Source organism: Castanea sativa, chromosome 9 (assembly GCF_040712315.1).
Source record: "Castanea sativa cultivar Marrone di Chiusa Pesio chromosome 9, ASM4071231v1".
NCBI classification, from domain to species: Eukaryota; Viridiplantae; Streptophyta; class Magnoliopsida; order Fagales; family Fagaceae; genus Castanea; species Castanea sativa.
Window position 1 is genome coordinate 15,019,740 of NC_134021.1, and position 20,865 is coordinate 15,040,604.

The following is a 20,865-nucleotide window of genomic DNA, read 5'->3' on the forward strand; positions in this document are numbered from 1 at the left end:
GCCACGGTGAATAAGCACAGTGGGATGTGTCATAGCCAGCACAGGTAAGTGGTGGTGGCTGGGTAGCTGACAGACCAATGGGTGGTCTGGAAGGACACCCACACCTAGACAAAAGTGATTAAGGGGTAAAATAGTAAAAACCCATCACGGCAGGCAGTATAAAAGGGTCCTTCGCCGTGCACAGAAGGGAACAACGAAATAAGAACAATAAGAAGGCAGGAGAGAACATAACAACCCCACAAGGGAACAATAAAAAGAGAGAAAATAGAGTAGAAAAATTAGAAAGAAAAAGGAGTTAGAAAGAAAAACATAGAGTTGACAAGAGTGTGATAGTAGGCATGCATCGATAGGCTAATCCTCTCTCTCCCTCTACAAGTCCACTCTTTAGTAAGGATTAAGGAATTTGAGCATAAGTTATTTAGGTCCATTATTTCAAAGTGGGTAATTTCCGTGGTAGGATCTCCTATGAGGTTACCCACATTGAAGAAGTGGTTCCCTTCTTGGACTTAATTCTGTAAGACAACCAAGCATGGTAGACTGACCATTCCTTCTTTCATTTTATTGATTAAACATTGGTGTTATTTCCCTTTTATTATTATCATCTTATTTATACTGCACTTATATTGCTGTATCGCTCTTTCATTTATTTCATCTAGTATTCCCTGCTTTTCTAGCTAACAGTAAGCATATATATATATATATATATATTATTGTTATATTATACTGCCTGCAATAACTCTTGTGTAACAGTTTCCTTTGCCATGGGCATGTCACCAAAGTTCTAGCAAAGGGGCTTTAGTTTGCGCACAAGTCGGTTTGAGGTGTGTTGTAGTCAAACTGATCCTGACTCTCCTATCTAGAACCATTGGGCCATAGCACGACAGGAGGAAGCCTAGACCAAAGTTGCAAAATGGCCCACCACAAGGATATAATATCAAAACTATCACAAATAAACTTAATATCCTTAAGAATCCAAACTACTTCTAATGCAATATTAGTTTAAAAGATCAACAAGCTCATTAAAATTACATTTGATGGTGATTTTAGAGAAGCATGTGTTTTGAAAACGGAAAAAAAGAAAAAAGAAAAAAGAAAAGCCAAACACATCATCAAAGCAACAGTCCAAAGAGAATCCATATCCTTTTTCACTTGTTCACAAGAGGCAGTCAAAACTTCCTTTGAGCAGTGGGTTCCAATTAGCTCAACTAGTAAAGTCTTTAATGGTTGAATAAGAGATCTTCAATTCAATCTCTGCCTATACCAAAAACCGATTGTTGTTTTGGTCTGTTGATGAAGAGCAAAAATTATAGAAATGGATGCTATAGGTTAAAGCTCTATAAATATATATATATATATATATATTTTTTTTTTAAATAAAAAACTTCCTCTAAGCAGATCCACTAACGAAATTTTTTTTTTTTTTTTTGAGAAGACACTTTACTAAAATAGATGTTTGACCTAAGTCCCTTATTCAACAATTCAATGACATTGACTAAAATCCATGCATAAACATAGGGGTGTTCACCAAACTACACAAACCACACTAAAACCGTCCATAAAATGGCATAACCGCACCGCAAGTAACGGTGCACTGCAAGTAACGGTGCACCGCATCGTACCGCATTGCATGGTGCAGTGCAGTTTGCGGTTTTATAATAAGAAGTCTACATAAACTTCACCGCACCGCACCGCACCTTTTCTATACATTAATATATTTATTTATTTTTAATATTAAATATATTATTAATAATTCAATAACCCTAGTTTAAAAAAAAAAAGTTTGATAACTGTAGCAAGTGTTGACTAGAAAAGGCAACTCAAAATAAGGAAAAACTAGCTTAGTATTATAAAACTTGGCCCAAAACAAAGTGAAAAATTAGTTTTAAGCTGGGTAGGAAAAACCCAAAATTTGAAAAATATACCGACTTCAAGCCGTTCAAACTGCATCTTATACACCGCACTGCACCGCATATGTGACCACAAAAATGAGGTGCGGTGTGGTTATGGATTTGGCTAAACTCTCAAATCACACCGCACTGCACATATGACTGCAAAAATGAGGTATGGTGCGGTTATGGATTTGGCTAAATTCTCAGATCGTACTGCACCATATTATACTGCACATATGATCACAAAAATAAAGTATGGTGTTAAAAATAACCCAAAACTGCGTCGCATCACGAACATCCTATAAACATATCAGTGGAATGCGTTTTGAGAGTGAATGGGGTATCAAACTATCAATTGTTTTGATTGGGCCTAAAATGAAAGCTATCATAGCCTAATACAAATCCATCAACTTTTACCAGTTATGAGGCCCAATACATAAGGGTTTAATCACAGTCCAAGCCCATTACAGATCTAGTTGGATAACACACGGAACCTCGCCACTCATACCAGTCGCAAAGAAACTCCGGCCGAAACTGCAGGTTTCAGCCAAAGAAACGCCGATCTCTCTAGAAACTCCCAAAAAAAAGAATCAGATAAAAAAGAACAACAACAACAAAGAAATCAGAGCCAGAGAAAAAAGAAAGAAGCCGAAGAACAAGAAGAAGAAAAAAAAGCCAAAAAGGCATGGGCGTCGATTACTACAAGATTCTCCAAGTAGACCGAAGCGCGAAAGACGATGACCTCAAAAAAGCGTATCGAAAGCTCGCTATGAAGTGGCACCCCGATAAAAACCCTAACAACAAGAAAGAAGCCGAAGCCAAATTCAAACAAATCTCCGAAGCCTACGATGTAAAATCCCAAAAACCCTTACTTTCTTTCTCACTCTCTCAACTTTATTTATTTATTTATTTTTATTTTCGTCAAATTTCAATTCTGATTTTTTTTTTTTGGATAGGTTTTGAGTGATCCGCAAAAGCGAGCAGTATACGATCAGTACGGAGAGGAAGGGTTGAAGGGGCAAGTGCCGCCGCCGGGTGCCGGTGGCTTTTCCGGCGGTCCGGAGGGCGGCGGCCCGACGTCGTTTCGGTTTTCGACTCGTAGTCCTGACGATATTTTCTCTGAGTTTTTCGGGTTCTCGGGTTTCGGAGGGATGGGCGATTTCGGTCACGGAGCTTCGCGTGCGGGCGGGTCCGGGTTTCCGAGGGGTATGTTTGGGGATGATATATTTGCTTCGTTTAGAGGCGGAGCCGGTGAGGGCTCTGTTGCCGCGCCGCGAAAAGGCGCCGCAATAGAACGCACATTGCCGTGTAGTTTGGAGGATTTGTATAAAGGAACTACAAAGAAGATGAAGATTTCTAGGGATGTCACTGATTCCAGTGGGTAAGTTTTGTTTTTTTTGATCACCTTCTAATCAATCACACTGTTTTTGGTTTCATTGGTTTCAATTTTTTAGTTCAATTTAGATTCTAGATCTACATGTTTTATTATGCTTTTTGTTTTGTTTATTTTGTCGATTAAGGCTTTGTATAGAAAGGATTAGCAGACTGACTCTCACTAGATCAGAGCTGACCCATAAAAATTTGGACCCCAAAATTTGTTATTTTATTTATTTATTAATTTTGTCAATCAACACTTCAGATTGAATTGATTGGCATACTTCATATAGAGTATGATTTCGGATAACAAAGGCTGTGGCTTTGTATAGAATATGATGGTGGAGAAGATGTTGTAACCCCAACTTGTTTTTTGAGGATTTATAGCCGATTCCAAAATTTTGAAACTAAGGCTTGGTTGTTGTTTTTCTGTCTATGCCCAAATTCGATCTGAATAATGATTTTGTGCTGGTGTGTAATTTGTACCCACTTGGCTGTAAAGCTCGCTGAGTTATTATAGTTTTACCAATGTGAGGTTTTGGGTGCCAACTGATATTTTCTGCTATGTGTATATAATGTGTTTTGAGGATCCCGGTGTTTAGGCTTGCTGGTGTGCTATTCATCTATTTTTGCTTTAAAAATATGTATTTCGAGTTAAAAAGAAGGGTTGTTTCTATGCTGTATAACTCTGGAACTTGCTACTTGTGATTGAAGCGGACTGCATCTGAGTGCTTGTAGGTTTGGCGTGTTTATGGTATTTTGCGATTGATATCTAATAACTTTGCTTTGGTAAGAGCGATATTTTGACAGTGTCTGGTGGAAGAGGCGTGTTTATGTATGAATACATTGTTATGTCACATTAAATCGTGATTGTTGTGATGCCATAAGTGAACATTCAAATTTGTTACAGTTTAAGTTGTATCTTATTTTTAATCCAGTTCTGGAACGGAAGCTATCTTAGAGATGCATGTAGTTAGAAATTTGTTCTGGCAGGCAGGGGGACATACGATGTCATTACCTGTCAAAAGTTCCTTGTTTGTGATGGTGCACAGGACGATACATGGTAGATATTTCGGTAAATTGTGTTGACAAATACATGTTTCTGTGGAATTTGCTGTTGTGTTTTCTATATTGAAAGATCCAGTAGTTGAGATCTTGTTTAGATTTCTGAGCCATTGAAAAGTCCATAATTAAAGCAAGATGCCTTGCTGTCTATAGCTTTTCAAGATATGACCACAGAATGAAGAAGCTTACACGGCCCATAGCTTGTATTTTCTGAATTTTGGCACTTTGAGGTCAATAATTGCTGTAAAACTACTAGAACCTTTTGACACTTGATAACCTGTTGTTCTTAACTTTATTGGTGGTACTGTTAGGAGTTTGGGATATTGTCAATCCATGATTATGTGACTTTATTGTGTCTGCTGGGTGAGAGAATAGTTTGCATGAAACTTTGTAATTACTTAATAAACTAAAGTTATCAAATATATATGTGCAACAAAATGAAATTTTTTTTTTTTTTTTGTTGTTGTTAACTTTCTAGGAATCAAAATCATTCCTTTCTTACTGTGTTGTTGTTGTTGTAAGTTTGTTTCGTCCATGTTATAAATCTACTGGGTATGCAAGAAACAGCATCATACACACACTAGAAAATTAAAAATTGGACAAGAGATCCCTTGTATATGAAATTTCTTTTGATAGTTTGTCTTGACTGGTCTTGCTTATGTTATTTTGTTGTACAGGAGACCGACTACAGTGGAGGAAATTCTTACAATTGAGATCAAGCCAGGTTGGAAGAAGGGGACAAAGATCACTTTCCCGGAGAAGGGAAATGAACAGCGAGGTGTTATACCCTCAGACCTAATCTTTATTATTGATGAGAAGCCTCATAGTCTCTTTAAGAGGGATGGAAATGATCTAATTGTCACCCAGAAGATATCTCTTGTGGAAGCTTTGACAGGTTACACGGCACAGTTGACCACACTTGATGGGCGGAATCTGACAGTTCCCATCAACTCCATCATCAGTCCCACCTATGAAGAAGTTGTTAAGGGAGAAGGAATGCCTATCCCCAAAGAACCTTCCAAAAAAGGAAACTTGAGAATCAAATTCAATATCAAGTTCCCCACCAGGCTTACATCAGAGCAGAAAACTGGCATTAAGCGACTATTAACTTCTTCATAAATGCTGGTGGTATCTCTCCCTATCATCTTCCAAACTTGTGTAAGCTTGCTTTTATTTTCTTTGTTGGTTCTCATTCCTGGAAAGAAAGAAAATTCATGCTTTGTGAGCTGAGGATTCTATTAAAACAGTTATTTAGGCTTTTAATATTATTTGTGTTTTTTTGTCTTTTTTCTTTTTCCAATCTTCTTTAAGTGCACAGGTTTTGCCCGACCACTCATGGTTGTAAAATGTTCACAGAACAAAATTTATGTACCCTCGCTTACTATGGGCTTGAGTTTCCATTGGTAACCCTTCCCCTTAGTTTTTCCCCCCTTGTGCTGTGCACCACCCAATTCTGAAGAACAAAAATGATTGAATTGCTCTAACATGCCTACCAGTTTGTGAGATGTAAGCTTTGCTATGATGCAGATTTGGTGACTGGACAAAATTCAACCTTAGAATTAGTTCTTTTCTTATCCAGTTATTTCCAGGCATTTGAAGGGCGCATCTTTAACTTTTGGGGGACTTAAAAAGTGCCCTGTGCGTAATAGCTGAAGTGAGTCAGAAACGTTTTCAGTAGAAATTTAAAACTGCCACTGCCTGGTTTGTGTTGAAAGAAACCCAGCAATGGTTGATGTCTCCTGGGTATAATAGCTAGAGGATGTTAATTGATTCTTCAGTGGTCATTTGAAGTGAACTGTGAATTGCTTTATACATACTTTATATTTGGAGTAATCAATATATATAGCAAAGACGTCATGCAGAGAGCCTGAGGTTCTGTGGCACATTCTTGAGATTTTGTTTTTAGTAGATAATTTGAGATATTTTTATTTAGGCTTTCACCCCAACAAAGAATCAAAGATTACATTTATATGAAAGTTTTAGTTTATTGAATTAGCCAATGAAGAATCACCTTTCAGCAAAATAATTGTACATTGTTGACAAGAATATTGAAATTTAGCCAAATTGATTTTTTTTTTTTTGGGGTATTAGAATAGGAGGGGATACATATTTATACTTTAATTATAAAAATATATATTCTTTAGAATATTTTTGTTTCGTACAAATACAAATGTGTACGGAAGTGTAACTTCTGCTATAGTACCTTTTACTAACTATGGTGTAAAGTAATTGCCTTATGTTCATCAAAAAAAAAAAAAAAAAAAGTAATTGCCTTCTATTTGCACCAAAATTGACATTTTCCCTTTTATAATATTAATTAATATTTTTGAGCTTCTATTTTTCTATAGAGTTTTTATTTTTTATTTATTTACTTTGAGAATACTAAGTATTTTTAACACACAAATTGGAAGCGAGGAGAATGTTTCAAAGAAACTGACAGTTGTGTTTATTTTTCTATAGAGCTTAATTGCGCATTTGGGATAAGCTTATTTTGGACAATTTATTTTCAAAAGTGATGTATGTTTTAATGTGTGAAATTTTAATGAGTATCTAAAAAAAAGTAGAACTTCAAAGTTGTAGAAAGCTATATCTAGGTAAGTTAACAAAAGAAGTTAGTTAATAGGTTAATAACTAGGGAACTAAATACCATTACAAAACCAGTTATTCATATATATATATATATATATATATATATATCATATATGATAAAATTATACCAACGAGCTCAAGATTGAATTATATAAACTAATTAACTTTAGCTACTTTATATTACAACTTGTTACCACACACTGTTGCATAACTAGATACAACAATAATGTATCGGTTGATTTTGGGCTCTAGCAAAATCTCCCCCCCCCCCTCCTCTGCTCCTCTCTCTCCCTAAAATAGAAAATGTTGAAAGTGAAACAACAATCATGACTATCATACTTAGGTGTGATCATAATAATTATTCTAATATTAAGAAACTAATACTTGAGGAGCTTAGATAAAGATAAATAAATTGTAATCCAATAGGAGAGTTAAGCCAACTAGATTATGAGATCAATAGCTTTAAAACTAAATCAATCTTATATGATTGTTTTAAATGTTCAAACTCAAGACTTATCTCATTTCAAGACTTTAAGTACTAATCTACGAGTCTCGAGAATATAGTAATTAGCGTAGATTTACCACTTCTTTCACTTTTACTAATACTAAAATCAATCTCCGGTGAAAGATTAGGAATTTTTTTACCAAACTAAACCCATTGAAATCGAATTGAACATAGACATGCAGTTGGTTGACTATGCCAAGAAAAGCATAGAGAATAGAGACACATACATGTGGGTTCAATATTGAAATCACAAAACTAAGGAGTCACCAATGCTAATACAGATTAGTCAAAAGTTTAAAAAGCAAAAAAAGTACCACATCATATCCTATCATACACGCCCAATCTTTACTATATACACTCCAAGTCTCCCAAATCGTACGGCCATAAACCCATCAATCTCATTAAAAAAAAAAAGAGTGGAGATAGTAATTACCCAATATAGCGTTAATTTACACACACTCACAAAGACCCACCTCTCTCCCTGTTTCGCTCCTCACGTTTTTACATGCTTTCTCTCTTCTCTGTTTTTCTAAACTCTCTCTTTCTCTCTCTCTCTTCGATCCCTCTCCGTACTCTTTCTCTGCAATTCCAATTCATCAAGTAAATACTTTTCCTACCTTTAAAATTCAGGAAATAAAAAATTAAAAAAATCCAATACGCACCGTTTTAGATCTCTGAATTCTGATTGGTCATGGAAATGGCTGCCAGTCCTCGAACCGTAGAGGAGATCTTCAAAGATTACAGTGGCCGCCGAGCTGGTGTTGTTCGTGCTTTAACTTACGGTACTTTACTTTCTCTCTCTACAATTACTCTCTCTAAAATAAATGTTAGTCTGACCGTTACTTTTTTTGTTTTATGATTCAGATGTTGATGAATTTTATGGACTCTGTGATCCAGGTATTGTGTAATTAGACTTTTTATTTTTTTATTTATTAAAAATTTCGGTTTTTTTTTTTTTTTTTTTTTGGTTTGGTTTCCGAGAAACTGAGGGAAAGTTTTGTTTGCATGGTGTGGTTATGGTAGTCAGAGTCGTAGGGTTGGAATGGGAGGTCAATATTATTATAAAATTAAAAACTTGTTCGTTTCTTTTTATGTGGAAATGTATTTTTTTTCCTGTTCAATTTAAATTTTTTTAGATCTCTGGTCTATGAAAACATTTTGATAGTGAAAGTAATAGTAATGCAATTGAAATGAAATGATTGGAATTTCAAATAAAAAATTCTAGGTCAAATAAACTGTAGAAAACTCAATTTGAGTTTTACTGTTTTGTTATGATCCAAACAGAGCTTTTAAGTGCATAGTTAGTTAGTTAGTTAAATTTTTTAATTTAAAATTTTGTCCCTTTTGTTTTGCTATAGATAAGGAGAACTTGTGTTTGTATGGGCATCCCAATGAAAGTTGGGAAGTAACTTTGCCGGCTGAGGAAGTTCCACCTGAGCTTCCCGAGCCAGCACTTGGGATCAATTTTGCAAGAGATGGCATGCACCGGAAAGATTGGCTTTCGTTGGTTGCAGTGCACAGCGATTCTTGGTTGCTTTCTGTGGCTTTCTATCTTGGAGCTCGTCTTAACCGCAATGAAAGGTAAAATCTTTCACTCATTTTATTGTTTCTGCTACATTCATGTGCTTCATATGATATTGGAGTTCATTTGGGAAATCTGATATTGATGTATTTGTTGAGCAGATCTTTGGGTGCTTCTGAAAAATTGAATTCCTTGTTGTCTCTTATATTTATTTTTAATCTGAAAATTCATATATAACAAATGGGTCAGCATCATCACGAAAATCAGTGCAATTTTAATGTATCTCTCATATGGAGTTCATGGATTTACAATATAAGTTGTGGTGATGACTTTAATTAGTTTTGTTGGCTCTGGGGTTCAAAATGATAGCTTAGTGGCTATGGCATCCTTTGTGGTGTCCCAAGTTTGTGGTTCTAACCCCACCTCCCTCTCCCCCTCACTCACTATCTACCTATCAAAAAAATTATATTTATTGGCTCTGCTGTGCTTGTTGGAGTTGGATTTAAAACTTCAAATGCTAGAAGATAGAGCTTAATGGGTTGGGATTCTATATGCTTGATCTGAAATCTTGTTTCTTCTTTTCTAGACTTTTTTGAGCATTGTATTGTGCTCTTAATATTTGGGAGAACTTCTATACACACTCAGTCTAGTTAAGAACTCTCCTTGTTTAATAAAGTTCTTATTATTTTTCAAGAAGAAATATGTGTTGAAAATAGAGCCATTCTAACTTTGACAGGGTATCCAAGTACTTCCTTCTTTTTCTCAATTTTCTTTTACTGAAAGATTGTCTTTCTGCCTCATGCTATCATTCTGGTGGCTTACAGGCAGCAGCATCAGAATATGTTCCTTTATTCTTTCTCTCAGTCTACCTAATTTCTTACAAATGGATCTTGGTTGTCTGCCATGTTTTTTTCTGTGTTAGTTTAAAAGTTCTAGTATATCAATTTTCTTTCCCCACTGCTCTACGCATTTGATGCAATAGTGATTTACATGGTTTAGTTCAAAGCTCCCCTTCCCCCTCCCCTTGGAGCCGACAGTCAACAAAAAAAAAAGTTATACTGATCCAAGAAGCTTTTTTGTCATTCTGTTGTTTGGAGATTCATGAACATGGTCTGTGTATTCTGGAAGAATTTCAGTCCTAGAATTGAGGGTAAAAACTATGAGCTTAAGATAGCAGGAGTTATCACTAGCTGATTTATTTAAAGAACGATCAAGTAAACATTTTTAATGGAAAGGAAGGCAGATGAAGCTGTCAACTCTCCAACTGCAATGTTGTTTTAAGTTATCAGTACTTCTTATTCTATGCTGAAACAATTTTTTTTTTGTCGCATCTTATAAGTAGTTCAATGATTCAAGTCGAGGGAATGAATAAAGGTAGATGAGCATGTAATAACATTAGCAGAATTAGTAAAAGGACTTGTCAATCAAATTGGTGACAGAGTGATTCTAGATAGGATAAAATGGCAAAAAGGATTACATGTGGCTGACCTTGATTACCTGCTTGAGGATCCATAGTTGATTCCAGAGTTTTGGGCCTAAGGTGTAGTTGTTGTTGTAGCGTGAAACATTTTGTATGTAATAATGATATCATATGCCTTTATAGTAATCATGGCACTGATGGCTAATTGCTAGCAGATACGTGGATATGATTTTAAATCCCAAGCTATGTCATGGCATTCTAGGAACTCTCTTGATTCAGTAGCTTTACTTTGCTTATATTGAGCTGCTGGTGCTGGTAAAAGAATCATGGTGAGCTACTGCGTTCTAAGGCCATACCTGTTTATGTTCAAAGCCATCTTTCTACTGTTTATCTAAAAAAAAAGCCATCTTATCCTGTGAGGTTGGCAGTTTTGGGTCAGAGCTTGCATGTTAGTGGCGCAATGACATTTATTTTACAGTAGCTGAGAAATCTGAACGGGGCTTGACTGGGCGAGTTATTATTTGTAACTGTACAGAGAATTTCAGACTCCTTTTTCTCTCTTAAAGTTCTTTTTTTTTTTTAACGTCCACTATTGTTATGATCTAAAAGGAGGTTTTTCATGTATGCAAAATTGCATGCCATTTTCCCTTGCTATAATAGTCTATTTAACAAATTGAGTTGATTTTTTTGACAGGAAACGTCTATTTAGCTTGATCAATGAACTGCCAACCGTTTTTGAAGTTGTTACGGAGAGGAAGCCTATAAAAGACAAGCCCAGTGTGGATAGTGGAAGCAAGTCTCGGGGTAGCACAAAGGTTAGAAAGATGGAACTTAAGCTTTATTTAATTTCTTGATTCTCATCTATCATTGAATTTGTCATACTTAAGTTAGGGTCTATCAACCTCTGGCTCTATCTAAGGTTATGTTTGTTAAAATGATAATCAAAATCAGAAAAATAAATCTATAAAAATATACTGTGTGATGAATGATTATGTGTATTATAAAATGTCGGCGTGCATTTGTCGAAACACTATTCAAGAAATGTATATGATTTAGGCTTGCAAAGCCACCTAATTACCAAATATTGACCTTCTGCAAGAAGAAATGTTATTGGCATTTGGCATACTGGTTTTACTGTTTCATAGTACTAATGCATGCTCATTCCTTTAATCATTACCGGGTTCACTGTACTGTAGAGATCAAACGATGGACAAGTTAAGATTAATACTAAGTTTGCTGATGAGAATTTTGAGGAGGAAGAAGATGAGCATAGTGAAACCCTTTGTGGGAGCTGCGGTGGAAATTACAACGCAGATGAATTTTGGATTGGCTGTGATGTCTGTGAGAGGTGGTACCATGGAAAGTGTGTGAAGATAACACCTGCTAAGGCGGAAAGCATCAAGCAATACAAATGCCCATCTTGTATGAAGAGGGGCAGGCAGTAGTCAATAAAGCCAATGTTGGGAGATGAATAGCATTGTTCCAGTGGCTGACAAAAAAAATGGTATAGCAGTGTTACTTTTTTTAAAAGTAATGTATTGAGTTTGCTCTGTAATATTTATTTCTAACAGATTGTTTCAAAGTGGTTTATGCCATCTTCCCCGGTGAATCCTTGTTCAAATATTTTCTTATATAATTAGAATCTGTTAATTTGTGTCAGATTCACCAATAACATACATATAGTTGGTGAAGTGCCTTTTTTTATTTTTATTTTTTTTACTTGTACATGCACGTCTATGCATTGTGATTGTAAAGGAATGTGTTCCTTCTGAGTACACATTAGTTGTCTATATTTCTAATTATTTTCTGAATCCCCATTAGGATTTGTATAGAGACCGTTGAATGTGCCCCTATTGGGCCTAAAACTTGACTTTGAAGATTAGACTACTGCAAAAGATCCAATGCATCAAGGTTAAATTCTTTAAAACAAGCTCTGAGATTGGTGATTCAGTTGAAATTTTAATTAATATATACTTTACAAGTTACACCCAATGCCAGCAAAGCGCAAACTTATGAAGTAATCCAGCCATTTTTAATATTTATGAACCTTTGAAAGTAATCAAAAGGTCAAACCTGAAGCATGGAGACAATTATGGAGAGCATCAAGGCCCCTTACTATAGAACAAAGCAACGAATTGGTCCGCGGCCCAAGGTGGAAGGTTAGGTGTAACTGGGCCTCAATTGCCTAGTAAGAATTAGGCTTCCTTCTAAATCCTATGTTCAGACTTAAATCAAATGGATCATAAAAACGTTACATGGGTGTAGGTAACGAATATTCAATCTTTTTTTGTTTGGTTGAGATGATGGACGTGCAATGATTGAAAAGATTTGTGTTTTCTACCGTGTGTATTTGGTATAGAGACCAGAAGAGTGAAAATATGGAGATTATATTATTATCATGTCATTATATAAAAGTAAAAGGATAGAAAAGTGAAGGAGTAATGTTATAATTTTCTTCTTAATGGTATTTCCATTCTGTTTTCTTCACAATTTGGAAGTGGACTCAGGTGGAAAACTTCAATTATCCCTATTTTTTTCCCTCTTCATTTTCACTCCAACCAAACCATGAAAAATTACATTTTCCTCTTCATGCTCCTTCCATCCTATTTCATTCTTTTCCTTTTCACCCCAACTACACATTGCATTAGACCCGTGAAGAAATGGGACGATTCGTACGTGGCTACGCAAAGTGACTGAATGAGTTGGATCGAGTTGATCCATAGGGTCACATGAGTCAGCCTTTTTTTCCCCCTCTTTTGTCAAAAGCCATTTTCGTTTTATTTTGGTTTTGGTAAAATTTAATCTATTTATAAAACAATCATAGTTATACAATCAAAAGCCTTGTGGCTCGGTAATGTTATCTAATTCTCCCAACAAGGAGAACTTGAATTGGAATCTCCTTTGTCTTCTTTATTGTAAACAAAAAAATTGTAGTTATAAAATCTATTTTTCTTTTCATTGAGAACATCCACAGCTAGAAATTCCACCCTATCTTATTCTACCATCTCAAAAAGCTACTTTATCAATTATACAATACCATTTTACAATATATCCAACATCCCAAAACTCTATTATTTTACCTTTTTATTAAAATATTACTTTTTAATCTTTCTTTATTATTTCTTCCCAACAACCATTTTTTTTCAAAGTCACACTATTCCAATGGTCAATTTTCAACAACCTGCCAATTTATTTTTCAATTTCTTTCCAACTATTTCAACAACCTGCCATTTTTTTTTTTGGAGAGAGAACTTACCAAATATCAATGTACTCAAATTTGCCAACTTTAAAAATCCACATACATATATATTCCATCAAACTTGCCAAATATCAATGTAAAATCCACATGCATATTTTTAGATGCATCCTGTCAAATATTAATGTATTCAACCTGCTAATTTTAATGATCCACACACACACACACACACACATAGAACCTGCCAACTTTTTTTTTTTTTTTTTTGGAGAAAGAATTTGCCAAATATCAATTTACTCAAACTTGCTAACTTTAAAAATCTACATACATACATATATATGCAACCTGCCAAATATCAATGTACTCAACTTGTCAACTTAAAAAATCCACATATATATATATACACACACACATGCAACCTGCCAAATATCAATGTATTCAACCTGCCAGTTTTTAAAATCCACATACTTATATATACATGCAACCTGACATATCAATGCACCCAACCAACCAACTTTAAAAATCCACGTACAATTATATAGATACAATCCACATACATAACTATCAATGTTGTCTTTAGAAGACTCATACATATATCAAATTACAATAAAATTCCCCATGCATAACTCACACACTTAAGTTCCTACAACTCCCCTTCTAATTGCCATAAATGTTCAATGAGGTCTACTTGGAGTTGAGAATGAATTTCATGGTCTCGAATACATTGATGGGTTTCAACGAACTCCGTAAATTCATTTGTGTGCTCTCGTAACAGTTGTATAGTAGGCTTGTCATCAATTTACTCATAATCTAATTTCACCGCTTCATTTACATCTCGCTCATCCTTAATGATCATATTATGAAGAATTACGCATGCTTTCATGATGTCTTGGAGCGTTTCACTGTAGAAAAATCTTGCAAATCCACGCACAATTGCGAATCTTGCTTGAAGCACTCCAAATGCACACTCTACATCCTTTCTAATCACCTCTTGGGCTTTTGCAAATAATTTTTGTTTTTGTCCTCGTGGAGATGGAATTGTTTTAACAAATGTTGACCACTTCAGATATATGCCATTGGCAAGGTAGTATCCCATTGTATACTCATGGCCATTGATTGAGTAATTAACTGCAGGAGCACGTCCTTGTTCGAGCTCATAAAATAGAGGAGACCGTTCTAATACATTAACGTCATTATTTGACCCAAGTAACCCAAAAAATGCATGCCATATCCAAAGATAAAATGATGCCATTGCTTCCAAAACAATGGTTGGCTCATGAATGTGACCAGAGTACTGACTTTTCCATGCAGTCGAACAATTTTTCCATCTCCAATGCATGCAATCAATGCTCCCTAGCATCCCTAGAAATCCACGTCTTTCCTCATTGGCTAAAAGTCTAGTAATGTCTTCGTTGTTTGGGGACCTCAAGTATTCCTTGGAGAAAATATCAACCACCGCTTTAACAATTTTTTTCAAACTTTCTATTGCAGTGGTTTCTCCAATTCGCACATACTCATCCATAAAATCAGCTGCTACTCCATACGCAATCATTCTAAGTGCAAAACTGTTATCTTTTGAAGAGAAGATAAACTGAGTCTTTGGGCATTATCTCTCTTTTGGATAAAGTAAGGTTCATAAGTTTCTACCTTGAATACGGAGAAAAAGAGACTGACTCATCCGAAATCTCCTCCGAAATAAATTAGGAGGATATACTGGTGTGTTGGCAAAGTAGTCGAGATAAAGTCTTTTATGGCCTGCCAAATGATCACGTTCGATATACCGACGATGTTTACGTTGTGATGTTGAAGCCTTAAGAACTCGCCTCATTATCTCATCCTCGTCCGAGTCGTCAAAAAGCAATTTGTGAAAAAGAGAGCTACCCATAGAGACAACCTTGAAGACAACAGTGTTAGGAAATTATCACTATTATTGCAAAGCAAGCAGAGATTACACTATGGAAAGGGAACAAGAAGATATATTATTCGATAAACAAAGCTTAAGATCTGTCAAAGCAAAAAGTCCCCTGGTAAAGATTGATAAGAAATAAAGCATATAGGTCTCTATTATCTAGTTTTGTGATCAAATCCAGCCCCTATCATAGAGTAAAACTAGATACCAAAGGTAAATGTGTATTTGATAGGTGATGCAGTTTATTATAATGACATTAGTTGAAATAAGGTTAAACGAGATCACATTGCTTAGGATCACACCCAAGCCGGCTAGGTCAGTATGCATTAGGCTTTATCATATCTAACAGCCTCAACGAGAGTTCATTCAATGTGAAAGTTTATCCTTAGATAGCTTATGATATTTACATGTAGTGGGAATAAAGCATATGTAATGGGGCTGATTTTCCTACTAGGGATTTGATTATATGATCCCAAGTCAGTATGCATTAGCTACTTCTTTCTAAGACTAAGACTCTGAAAGTAGCCCACTGTGCATATAGTATGTGTGTATGATATTTAAGACGTTGGAATCGCATGGATATCTATGATATGATTCATTAAAAAGATAGACTACAATCAAACATTTGTATTCAATAAAAAAGTTGTCACTTTCCATTAATTGTGACCATCTAGTTTAGTTAATCAATCTTATTATAAGCAAAAATACATCATCAAACATGGAAAGGACATAAGTTTTTCATATAAGCAAAAATGATGTGATTACATAAGTGGCACAACCTACTGCCAATTGATCAAGTTGGAACAATACATCATCTACATGTTCCAAACCTACACTTAAAATAAGCCACTACTAAAATAAGGTTGAAACAAAATATCATCTACATATGCCAAACCCCAACCCTAAAATAATATACTACCAAAATAAGGTTATGACAAGACGTCATCTCCTTGAGTCAAACCCAACTATTTAATCTAAATGTTGTCTTGCAAGGATTTCATCCTTGAGATTTTCAAAATAAAGCATTTCTTTTTCATTCATGTCACTTGTATCCATGGTCATTACCCTTCCCTCCTCCCTAATAGTTTCAAGATGAAGCCTTTCCTTTTCAATATCAGCTCTTTGCGACTCCCTAATCGTTTCAAGATGAAGCCTTTCCTTTTTAATATCAGCTCTTGCGCATCCACTCGAACCCTATCCTCTTTGATGCGAAGAGCCTCTTTATATTGTTCATGTGATTTTTGAATATATTGCAATATTTTCGCCAAATAATCCTCAAAACCCTTATCATCATCTATTCTCTTTCGCTTAGCCTTTTCGACTTTTCTGCTAATTGGTCTCTCTAGCACCATTGTGTCATCATCATTACTACCAACTTGATCAATTGAACTTGGAGTTTGAGAGAGCCCTTTTGATCTTTCCTTAGGCATACTCCACTTTGGTTGGTTCTTCAACACAACCCAACAATGTTCAAATGCAAAAGCTATTTTTTTGCCGGTTGTAGGAGTTGGTGAAGCTTTATATAGCTCCTTTGCATCTTTCAACTGGTTTTTTTTTTTAAAAATAAAATAATTAGTGTCTTGAAACTATTCAGAAATTAATATTGTGACACCATTGCAATATAATTTGTGGGGGGTAAAAAGACCCTGATGGGAATGTGGGCCTTTGGGCCATGCTAAAGAAGGTCGACCTGCTCTTGGGTTTAGAATTTGTTAGTACTACGGGTCAGCCTATACGCCGAAGATCCGAGGATCCAGCTGAGGGTGAATTTCTCCTCGGACGGATACTGGAGAACTAGGGACTTCATGGTAAAGGTTAGGGAATGACACGGTCAAGACCAATGGTTAAAAGGGGTGAACCCTTGAATGTTCTGGAAGCACCGATGTTAGAGAAATACCAAAGATAAAGGCTGCCACCACCACATTAAAGACCCTGCACCTACCACCCTGGCCGCATTAATGGGGAAGTGACACCTGAACAGTGGAAGGGAAACTTCTGGTTACTATTCAAAGGCACTGAGAAAAGAAATATCTAGGCTAAAGGGGAGTTAGGGCAACACGTGTACAAAGTATCAAAAAGAAGAGTATTTAAGGAGTAACCTAGAACAGAAAAGGGGGGACTGACTTTTTTTGTAATCAAAAAGAAAAAGAAAAAAAGAGGAAGAGATAATATAAGAACAACTCTCGGCTTACATCCGAGGAGGTTGATTTACAATATTCCTTGTTGTTTTCAAGTGTTAGCAATCTTTGACTTGTCATTTAATTCTTAGTCACTTCTAACCTGGGTTTCAAGCCCACACTCTACAAATTCATATTGTTTAAGGCTCATTGGGCCTGAGCCCGTAACTGTTCTTGGGGCCAGGTGCAATTGTGCGCTTACATAATTTATACCTTGTCCTCCTCAGTCCCACCACTTTATTTCGAGCTTCAACTTTAGCCATGAACCCAGCAAACCTACTTGTCTCCCTATTAATATTTCCCCATCAACTTTGGAGGGAGGAAGCAGAACGTGTGGTTCCGTAAGTATTGTTCTCGCAAAAGTATTGCCAAATTTTCTCCCAAAATCTTTTAGCTCTTTGGTCAGTACCTTGCACGACATCCATGCTAATGTTAAGCCATGCAGAGATGAGGAGGTTGTCCTCATCTACACTGAAGTTGCCACCACATTTTATTGGATTAGAGGTGACAATTTCAACAGCCGGAAAAGACTCTTGGATGGGGATTGAAGTATTTTGAGACCCATTTAAAATGGTGCCACAAAATCAGAATCCATTTGTAAGATATTAGTATATCATGTTATGTCTTCTTGTGTATCCATTCCTTTTAAATAGGGAACTTAAAACAGTTAGTGTATGGAGTCAATTAGAGTCAACTCACAAAGTCAAAGAGTTCAAGTATTTGTGATAAGTGATTACTACAATTAGAAATACAAACTTAACCAAATCTACTAGAGTTGAACACAACATATCTGCAAATATAACTCAAAATATAACTTAATATAACTCAGAAATACTAGCCCTTTACACAGCCAAAATTAATAGAATACAACAACAAATATAACTCAAAATATACTCTGTATAATATATCTGCAAACATAGCCCATACATAGCCAACATGTACAAATGGAAATCAAATAAAACCATAGAGTTGAACACAACAAAAACCATTGGTAGAACCTTTGCATACATGTTAATTTGTAGAAGAAAAAATCAGTAAACAAGAACACCGATTATCTAATAAAATTGGGATTTTGGTAATTGAAGTTGAACCTGAGCAAACTTTCTGAAGATGCTAATTCGACAGAGAGTGAAAACCCCTCGTGATGAAGCTGAATCCCACCTTTGCAAACATCAACAACAATTCTTTGATCAAAACCCAAACACAAACACAGGCTAAATCCCCCTTTTCTTGCAGAAAAAGAAAAGGAACACAAACACAAAAAATCGAATACATTGATCAAAACCCACCTTTTGATTTTGATTTGACTTGAGAGACCGACAGAGCTTCGTTTTGAGCAAAATATAAATCCAAACCCACAAACCCTTGAGAACCCTTGAGAATCTCGGTTTGAAGAGAGAGTGATGGAGTGAAAAGTTAAATGGGTATCTAGTGTGTTGGGTTTATGAGATGACTGAATCAGTAAAGGAATTTGGGGATGGGTGAGGGTGATCGGCATTCAGCAGAGGCTTGGTGACAGCGGCTCGGTGATTCGGAGAGAAAGAGCGAGGCTTGGTGACAACGGCTTGGTGATTCGGAGATAAAGAGAGAAGCTTGACAATGGCGAGAGAGAGAGAGAGAGGGGATGGAGAGAGCAAAAATCGGTACTGTAGAGAGAGACAGAGAGAGAGGGGCTTGAACGGATTAAAATATACTATTGTGTTTTGGCATAGCACTACAGTACCATCTCTCCTTTGAGATGGTACTGTAGCACTATGCCACAAAAATTTGGCCTTTCTCAGTTTTAGACTTCTAGTTGCTAGGTGTGTTTTGAGCTTGAATGCCAAATGTGCTTTACATTTGGCATATTGCAAGTCCACTGTGGATGCTCTGATAAGAGTATTATATTAAATTTTTTATATTGCACATGAAAATATTGATGATATCACCCACAGATCTAAGGTGCAATTTGAAACCAAAAATATTTTAAATCCAAAATTTACTGCTAACATTAATTATTTTTTCATAAGTATATTATATATTTTCTTACTAAATATTTAAACTTATTGTTCTTTGCCCAACATGTTCTATTTTAATCTTAAACCTCTATATATTTAGATATTTTTTAGGTGATTTAATTTTATTTCATGTTTTACATACTAACTAGTATACAAGCTGATATTTTGTTCGTGGCATCTAGTTTTAGTTTTTTTTTTTTTTTTTTTTTTTTTTTTTTGTGAAAATTATTAGATTGCTTATAATTATTGATTCATAAATTTAAGAATTTTTGTATTTTCTAAATTTTATTTTTTAGTGGTTATGCTCTTTTATCCTCTTATTTGTATTGGAAAAAACACCAAATGAATATGTCCAAATCTCTTATTTATTTATTAAATGTTAAAATGAAAATCATGATGTGACCCTCAGATAAAATTAGCTCTAGTATGAACCACAGTACCATGTAGTATAATCAAACTTCAACGGTCCAACCCAACTAATTTGTCAGTACTGCACGCACCTATGATATTGGGTTGACTTACACCTACACATGAAGAGGAATTTTTACTTAGAACTTTCAAACTCTTTCCTTTGCACCTTCAGTCCCGACCTTAGATTTGGTCTCCAAAAAATAAGCATAGCTTGAGACAGAGCTGACAGACTGTCTTTTGGACATAAGATAGGAAAACGATAACTAAGAGTTTGAAAGTCTTGAAATGCTACCTGGTTTGTTCCGACAACAAAGACATTTCAAGGCATCTAAATCTCTAGTGCGCATCGCCACCTTAGTTTTTTTCGTTTTCACAACTGCTTTTGTCTTCATATCTCTATCTATAATCCTCCTTTTATTTCCTGGCCATCGCTCATGTAGTTCTTGGGTTGCTGATCAGCTGCCTAATTCCGATTTGGGTTCGAGTCGCTCAGATGGCTCTGCTGGGAAAGAACGCATGCGTTGGACAGATGAGCTACACCAACAGTTCGAACAGGCAGTTAATAAGCTTGGTGGCCCTGACAGTAAGTCTCGAGAGCACTGATTACTACACCCTCGTTAGTGAACATTGTCTATACACATCACGTATTTCATGTGTTAAAAAGTTTTGCATGATTTGTTCATGACTTTTTAGTTTTTACACTTTACTGATGGTTTATCAAGGCCTGCATGCATGCTTATTTGTTTTTGCTTGGCAGGGGCTACTCCAAAGGGTATCTTGAAGACTATGGGCAATCCTGGGCTAAACATTT

At 35.7% G+C, this 20,865-nt stretch overlaps 2 protein-coding genes across 2 annotated transcripts; both read left to right on the forward strand.

The window, feature by feature from the left end:
• The first annotated feature begins 2,398 nt into the window (after nucleotides 1-2,398).
• On the forward strand, nucleotides 2,399-5,615 carry LOC142609856 (uncharacterized). The gene is made up of 3 exons (XM_075781575.1): nucleotides 2,399-2,739; nucleotides 2,846-3,270; nucleotides 5,006-5,615. Exons 1-3 carry the CDS (start codon nucleotides 2,575-2,577, stop codon nucleotides 5,445-5,447), a joined length of 1,032 nt encoding a protein of 343 aa, XP_075637690.1. The 5' UTR covers nucleotides 2,399-2,574; the 3' UTR covers nucleotides 5,448-5,615.
• A 2,278-nt stretch (nucleotides 5,616-7,893) lies between these two features.
• On the forward strand, nucleotides 7,894-12,040 carry LOC142609857 (PHD finger protein ALFIN-LIKE 1-like). The gene is made up of 5 exons (XM_075781577.1): nucleotides 7,894-8,204; nucleotides 8,287-8,319; nucleotides 8,781-9,003; nucleotides 11,059-11,179; nucleotides 11,561-12,040. Exons 1-5 carry the CDS (start codon nucleotides 8,114-8,116, stop codon nucleotides 11,807-11,809), a joined length of 717 nt encoding a protein of 238 aa, XP_075637692.1. The 5' UTR covers nucleotides 7,894-8,113; the 3' UTR covers nucleotides 11,810-12,040.
• Nucleotides 12,041-20,865: the final 8,825 nt, after the last annotated feature.

Bases quoted from the DNA above. Each gene is read 5' to 3' on its own strand.
- LOC142609856 (XM_075781575.1), top strand. From the start codon at position 2,575: ATGGGCGTCGATTACTACAAGATTCTCCAAGTAGACCGAAGCGCGAAA. The intron at 2,740-2,845 runs GTAAAATCCCAA...TTTTTTGGATAG, and splicing joins AAATCTCCGAAGCCTACGAT to GTTTTGAGTGATCCGCAAAA. The intron at 3,271-5,005 runs GTAAGTTTTGTT...TTTGTTGTACAG, and splicing joins GATGTCACTGATTCCAGTGG to GAGACCGACTACAGTGGAGG.
- LOC142609857 (XM_075781577.1), top strand. From the start codon at position 8,114: ATGGAAATGGCTGCCAGTCCTCGAACCGTAGAGGAGATCTTCAAAGAT. The intron at 8,205-8,286 runs GTACTTTACTTT...TTTATGATTCAG, and splicing joins TGTTCGTGCTTTAACTTACG to ATGTTGATGAATTTTATGGA. The intron at 9,004-11,058 runs GTAAAATCTTTC...TTTTTTTGACAG, and splicing joins CGTCTTAACCGCAATGAAAG to GAAACGTCTATTTAGCTTGA.